This window comes from Sinohyriopsis cumingii, chromosome 17 (genome assembly GCF_028554795.1).
Source record: "Sinohyriopsis cumingii isolate HCF-2022 chromosome 17, ASM2855479v2, whole genome shotgun sequence".
NCBI classification, from domain to species: Eukaryota; Metazoa; Mollusca; class Bivalvia; order Unionida; family Unionidae; genus Sinohyriopsis; species Sinohyriopsis cumingii.
This window is the reverse complement of record NC_142977.1, coordinates 96,792,050-96,798,738: the sequence shown is the minus strand read 5'-3', so window position 1 is coordinate 96,798,738 and position 6,689 is coordinate 96,792,050. Positions and strand designations below refer to the sequence as shown.

Below are 6,689 nucleotides of genomic sequence, written 5' to 3'. Positions count from 1 at the left end.
TACATGTAAAAGGTAGCAGATCTCATTTATTCATAAATAAAAATTTACCTGTATACAATAACCAACTGTTCATAATGACCGCGCGTAGGTGTTCCATGATTGGTCATATATATGGAAATATGACTGTAGTCATATTGTTAATATTGTCAAATTTATGTGTATCAATAACAAAGCTTTGTTTTTTAAATGAGTCATTAGCCATTTAAGTGCATGCAAAAGGCAATTATTTTTGTTACACATTTAGTTTGTGTGTATATTATAAAGTGAAATGCATCTCCCAGGTATGACTACATTGTTTCATAAGGCAGCATGAATTTCTAATGGCAATTCCTGCATGTATTTAATGGCCTGGCCAATATATAGCTGTACTGGTGTCGAGTTCAGATGTGTTCCAAATGAGAAGCAATTGCCTCCTCCTCCCAGGACCAGGATATGCCCATTGTCAGGCTCCAGCAGATGACTGGTGTGCTTGTGTAACATCAGCAGTTTTAACTGATCTTGATCTTTTACGTCCTAAAAAACAAATGGTCATATCTTTATAAGAACCAGGAGGCAATCAATTATTATGTAGCATGTCTCTACAAAACTATTACAGTATTTGCACACCCTCCCATTTCTTTTACCTCCCCCCCTGCTGATCTTAAAAATAAAAAGCATCAAGGATATGAAATTTACACAATACTGAGTCATTTCATTCACCAATTTATAATTTATAATTATAACCTGACTGTCAACAAGGGGTCCTTAACACTGTCGACTTATTGCCGCTTCAAAGCAAATGGAAGCTCTCAATGTAAATAAACATACACACTACTCACTGTCATGTTCTGGTTTCTATAACAGTCCATTTTGGTAAATACTGTGTTGTCTGCATCCCATAATTGCAATGTCTAGTTTTAATAGTTCTAAAACAAAATAAACAAATAAAAAGGAGGAACTACTGTTTACACAAAAAGATATAACTCCAAAATTTATGGAACTAATGAAATTATCAAAGAGAGTGAACTATATCAAATCTGCTACTTCAAAACTGAGACTCAACCATACAAATATGGTGACCCTGTTACTAAAGAAACTCCCCTTTGATTTGAAACTATAACAAGTTGACAGTGTCTGGGACCTCTGGTGACTACAGTGTCTGGGACTCCCTGTTGACAATCAGGTTAAAACTTATACATCAATGAATTAAATGACTAAGTTTTGTGCATTTTTAATATCCTTGATGCCTTTTGTTTTTAAAACCAACAGGGGCTACAAACAAATGGGAGAGTGTGTGAATACTATAGTAGTCTCCAGCAGCCACTATGAACAAAAATTATCATGCAGAAAATAATTTCATATAAAACTGATCCTGACAATGAAATGTTGGCCCTGGTGACAATGCAAGACCAAACAAAAGAACATTCTTTTCTACAGAGTAGTGGTACAGTGTACTAAAATGAGTTTTTTTAAAAAAAACTTATTATTTTTTCTTCATTTCTTGTATTTAAAAATTCTTTTTCTTTACATATACTTCAAAAGCTATTACTATCGTCCACCTAAAGGAATCAGATTTACTGGGTGAAAAAGTCATAGGCTTTGCCTGACACCCAGAATAACAACTGGTTTTGGTTGGGTGTTTTAAGGTACACAGTATAATCACATTTTGGTTTGGTGTTTTAAGGCACCTGGTATAACCACAATTTGGTTTGGTGTTTTAAGGCAAAGCAACACAAGCAGGCCACTAAGTGCCAGGGCACACCATAGTAGCTGATGCAGATTGATACAATGGTAGGATTTGAATCCACACCCTCTTGGTCATGAATCTGGCACATACACATGATCCCAATCAGAAACATAGCTGATGCATCAGCTATTACCATGATTCATCTCTACACCTCAGACCTCACACAAAATACATACAAGTCAACTTATCTAATCCCTATACTCATTCACATGTACCAAACCCACTATAGGTAACATATCATGGTATACAATGTATAATCATTAAGATGAAAAGCTTACCACTAAAGAAACATATTTATTCCAAAATGTACTGATCAGAAACAGCTTTCTGTGTAGGGTAAAATGAATATTCTGTGAAGCTGGAGTCTCAAACACCGGGCCTGCAGGCTGCATTTGGCTTGCCAAGCTGTATCCTGTGGCCCACAAAATGACTGGCATCACAAGTTGTCATTAGAGATAAACATGGTGTGGCCCTTGAACCATCGCAAATGTCCTCATAAGGCCCTAGGGTGGTTTGAGTTTGAGACCCCTGCTGGAAAGTGTACTGAAAAACTGTGGTCATGAGTTAAATACAAATACTTAACCCAAGTTATTATTGCATAAAATGTAGGTCACAGTGACCTTCTTTGGATGTACTGGGGTAGTATAACAGAGACGTATCCAACTGCATGTGTCAAGTCTTGTGATTCTAAAATAAACACAAAAAATGAAATCTGAAAATAAAATTTCAACAATTACTGAAAAATGAAATATATGTCACACAGACTTTTTGTTTTGCAATAAAGCTGTTGTGTTTATCAATATATGTACATGTAATAAATAATCAATTTTCCACTGCTGGTCCGTGTTTGTACAGATACATCCTTTCCTTCCAATACACCTGTATTAAGGCCTCTCTCTGGTCCTTGGTCACACTTTCAATGTTAAACTTAAAAATTATCCTTTTGAACTCAATTGCTTCCAGTATTTTCGGCCTACATACAATACACTGCTGTTACATGCTATTGGTTAGTTGGCACTACATTCTAAGGGAGACAATTCATAAACCCCAGATGATGTTGTTAAGACAGACATTTAAATATCTGTTCGATCCACCAAGGTGTACATAGGGTTAACACATTAGAATCTCGGCTAGTGAAGATGGCAATTTACTGCAAAATATTAGGTCAATCCATTCCTACCACTTTTTCAAGTCACATATATTTATATATGATGGCAATTTACTGCAAAATATTAGGTCAACCCATTCCTACCACTTTCTCAAGTCACATATATTTATATATGATGGCAATTTACTGCAAAATATTAGGTCAACCCATTCCTATCACTTTCTCAAGTCACATATATTTATATATGATGGCAATTTACTTCGACATATTAGGTCAACCCATTCCTATCACTTTCTCAAGTCACATGTATTTATATGATGGCAATTTACTGCAAAATATTAGGTCAACCCATTCCTACCACTTTCCCAAGTCACATATATTTATATATGATGGCAATTTACTGCAAAATATTAGGTCAACCCATTCCTATCACTTTCTCAAGTCACATATATTTATATATGATGGCAATTTACTGCAAAATATTAGGTCAACCCATTCCTATCACTTTCTCAAGTCACATATATTTATATATAATGGCAATTTACTGCAAAATATTAGGTCAACCCATTCCTATCACTTTCTCTAGTCACATATATTTATATATGATGGCAATTTACTGCAAAATATTAGGTCAACCCATTCCTATCACTTTCTCAAGTCACATATATTTATATATGATGGCAATTTACTTCAACATATTAGGTCAACCCATTCCTACCACTTTCTCAAGTCACATATATTTATATGATGGCAATTTACTGTAACATATTAGGTCAACCCATTCCTATCACTTTCTCAAGTCACATATATTTATATGATGGCAATTTACTGCAAACTATTAGGTCAACCCATTCCTACCACTTTCTCAAGTCACATATATTTATATATGATGGCAATTTACTGCAAAATATTAGGTCAACCCATTCCTACCACTTTCTCAAGTCACATATATTTATATATGATGGCAATTTACTGCAAAATATTAGGTCAACCCATTCCTATCACTTTCTCAAGTCACATATATTTATATATGATGGCAATTTACTTCGACATATTAGGTCAACCCATTCCTATCACTTTCTCAAGTCACATGTATTTATATGATGGCAATTTACTGCAAAATATTAGGTCAACCCATTCCTACCACTTTCTCAAGTCACATATATTTATATATGATGGCAATTTACTGCAAAATATTAGGTCAACCCATTCCTATCACTTTCTCAAGTCACATGTATTTATATGATGGCAATTTATTGCAACATATTAGGTCAACCCATTCCTACCACTTTCTCAAGTCACATATATTTATATGATCAGGCTATGGAAGCGAGGAGAAGTTGAGAAAATGGGGTGGGGGTGAGCTTGTTCTGAAAAGTGAGTTTAGTTTTCTAAACTTCAATTCTTGGGCAAGTTTGGTATATAATAAAAATAAATTTTCTTATCCTATATTTATACCAGCTATATTTCATGTTGTAGTACTAAAAACAATATATTTTAACTCATGGCTTTGGTACCACAAACTGAAATATATCTTACATTAACATAGGAAAAGAAAATATCCTCTATATATTTTGTCAATTGTTTTAGCTACACGATCACAATAATGCACAATTGCTGAAAAGTGGCGTTAAACCCTACAACAACAACAACAACAACAATAACGCACAATTACAAATACAAGATATATTAACTGGAAGGGTTATATATTTATTTGATAATTTCAAACCATCAAGTGGTAATCAGTTCAAGTTGGGAAAGTAGGGAAGGTTTATCAATAACCTGAGATATTATAAAGTTGTTCTTCAACATCAAAAGTTTATATGTACATCCCTACACGTTCTCTGTCATAATCACAAAAACAAGCATTCATATATAAATACTAGCCAAATAAAGTGTTCAAGTGGTTTAGTATTATACATTCTTATTTCTATGAAATTCAAAAACGCTATTCATACGCCATCCTTACGATTGAGGTTGATTCCAACATTATGGTCAGATTTACTATAATTCAAAAAAGGATGAATGAGCTGAAGAAATATACTCAACTTAACTCTAAGCAGCGAACACAAATACAAAAAGAAAGAAAATACAAAAGATTTTATTTATTTCTACACCAAATTTCTGACTAATGTATCTGATAAACCTTCTAGCACTAATGGCAGCATACTCTATCAAAAATAGCACATATCTGCCTGGTAGTGAAATGCATAACTCTGGATGAAATTCTGAAGCAAGAGGACCTAATGTCAACATTATCAAGAAATGGCTTTTATATTTTTTATACACAAAGGTTGTCCATTTCAGAACTTGGCCTGAGTGGGTTTCATTTCATTTGCACAAGGCTATGGGCCTGAAAAACTAATTATAAAGCCAATCAATTAACAATGGAACTTGTATAATTTCCCACATGAATGAAACTTCATAAATCACAATAATGGTTTCAAAGTAAAGGTAGCATACCACAATCTGAAAAATTGTCTGCATTCAATTTGTTAAACTTAAAACCTAATTCAAATTTGAATGCATACAGGTGTCTAGGAAACCAAGATGGAGTCAGAGATAAAAGTTTACTGATGCCAAAAAAGGAATGTCATGTATAAGAGCGTACCTTCTAAATTTATTAGTAATTCCATGTATTTACCTTCATAACTTGTTAGTAATTCCATGTATTTACCTTCATAACTTGTTAGTAATTCCATGTATTTACCTTCATAACTTGTTAGTAATTCCATGTATTTACCTTCTGAATTTATTAGTAATTCCATGTATTTACCTTCATAACTTGTTAGTAATTCCATGTATTTACCTTCATAACTTGTTAGTAATTCCATGTATTTACCTTCTGAATTTATTAGTAATTCCATGTATTTACCTTCATAACTTGTTAGTAATTCCATGTATTTACCTTCATAACTTGTTAGTAATTCCATGTATTTACCTTCATAACTTGTTAGTAATTCCATGTATTTACCTTCTGAATTTATTAGTAATTCCATGTATTTACCTTCATAACTTATTAGTACTTCCATGCATATCAGTCTAGGTCTGCCTTTTTTCATTTTTGTTTTTGTTTTAAAAAAATTACAAAATAATGCAGTCCTAAACTGATATACATAGAATTACTAATAAGTTCTGAAAATTATACTTGACAATTGGGCTTATTTTGATAAGAAAGACTGTTGTGCAATATCTAAGTCTAAATCTTTCCTTGGTACAACTGTACCAAAGTTTGACTATTTTCAAGCTGTACATGAATATATCAAAGAAAGTTAATGTAATATAGAAGTTAGGGTCCCTTTCAGATGCATAAAATTTCCCATTACAGAGCTTCTGTAAAAGTGTAATGAAGTGTATGGGAGGTAACCCTTTATACAATTTACAAGCTTGATCTCGGCATGGTTCAATCTAAGTTCAATTAGGTCAACCTGAATATAATGAAAATATAGTTACTTTTATTTCATATATAAATACAATTTCCTTTTACAGTGCTACTGAAAAAGTGCAATGAAGTGTAAGGGAGGTAACCCTTTCTACACTTTACTAGCTTGATCTTGGCATTATTCAGAGTTCACATTAGCTCAACCTGAATACAATGATAAGATAGGCACTAATTTCACACACACACACACACACACACACACAGAGAAACATATGTGCTTTTAGATGATTTTCTTGCACTTAGAGTTAGAAAAAAAATCAATCATTATTCAGTGATACTAACACTTTGCTACACAGATCTATGTACAGTAGCCCCCCTCTGATACAGCCCCACTCACAAGCAGCCAACTTCTCTACGTAGCCAGTTTTCTGGACACTGACAAGTTTGTGTACAAAAGTACCCCTCATGGGTGG

General features: G+C 33.4%; 1 protein-coding gene across 2 annotated transcripts in view; it reads right to left on the bottom strand.

Annotated features, from left to right (window-relative positions):
- LOC149779490 (tRNA wybutosine-synthesizing protein 4-like) overlaps positions 1-6,689 on the bottom strand; it is a 59,414-nt gene continuing 52,725 nt past the window's right edge. For both annotated transcript variants that reach the window (XM_089940176.1, XM_089940177.1), the window contains one exon: positions 1-513. In XM_089940176.1, coding sequence (XP_089796302.1) covers positions 298-513 — 216 coding nt within the window. In that variant the 3' untranslated portion in view covers positions 1-297. The remainder of the gene's footprint in view (positions 514-6,689) is intronic.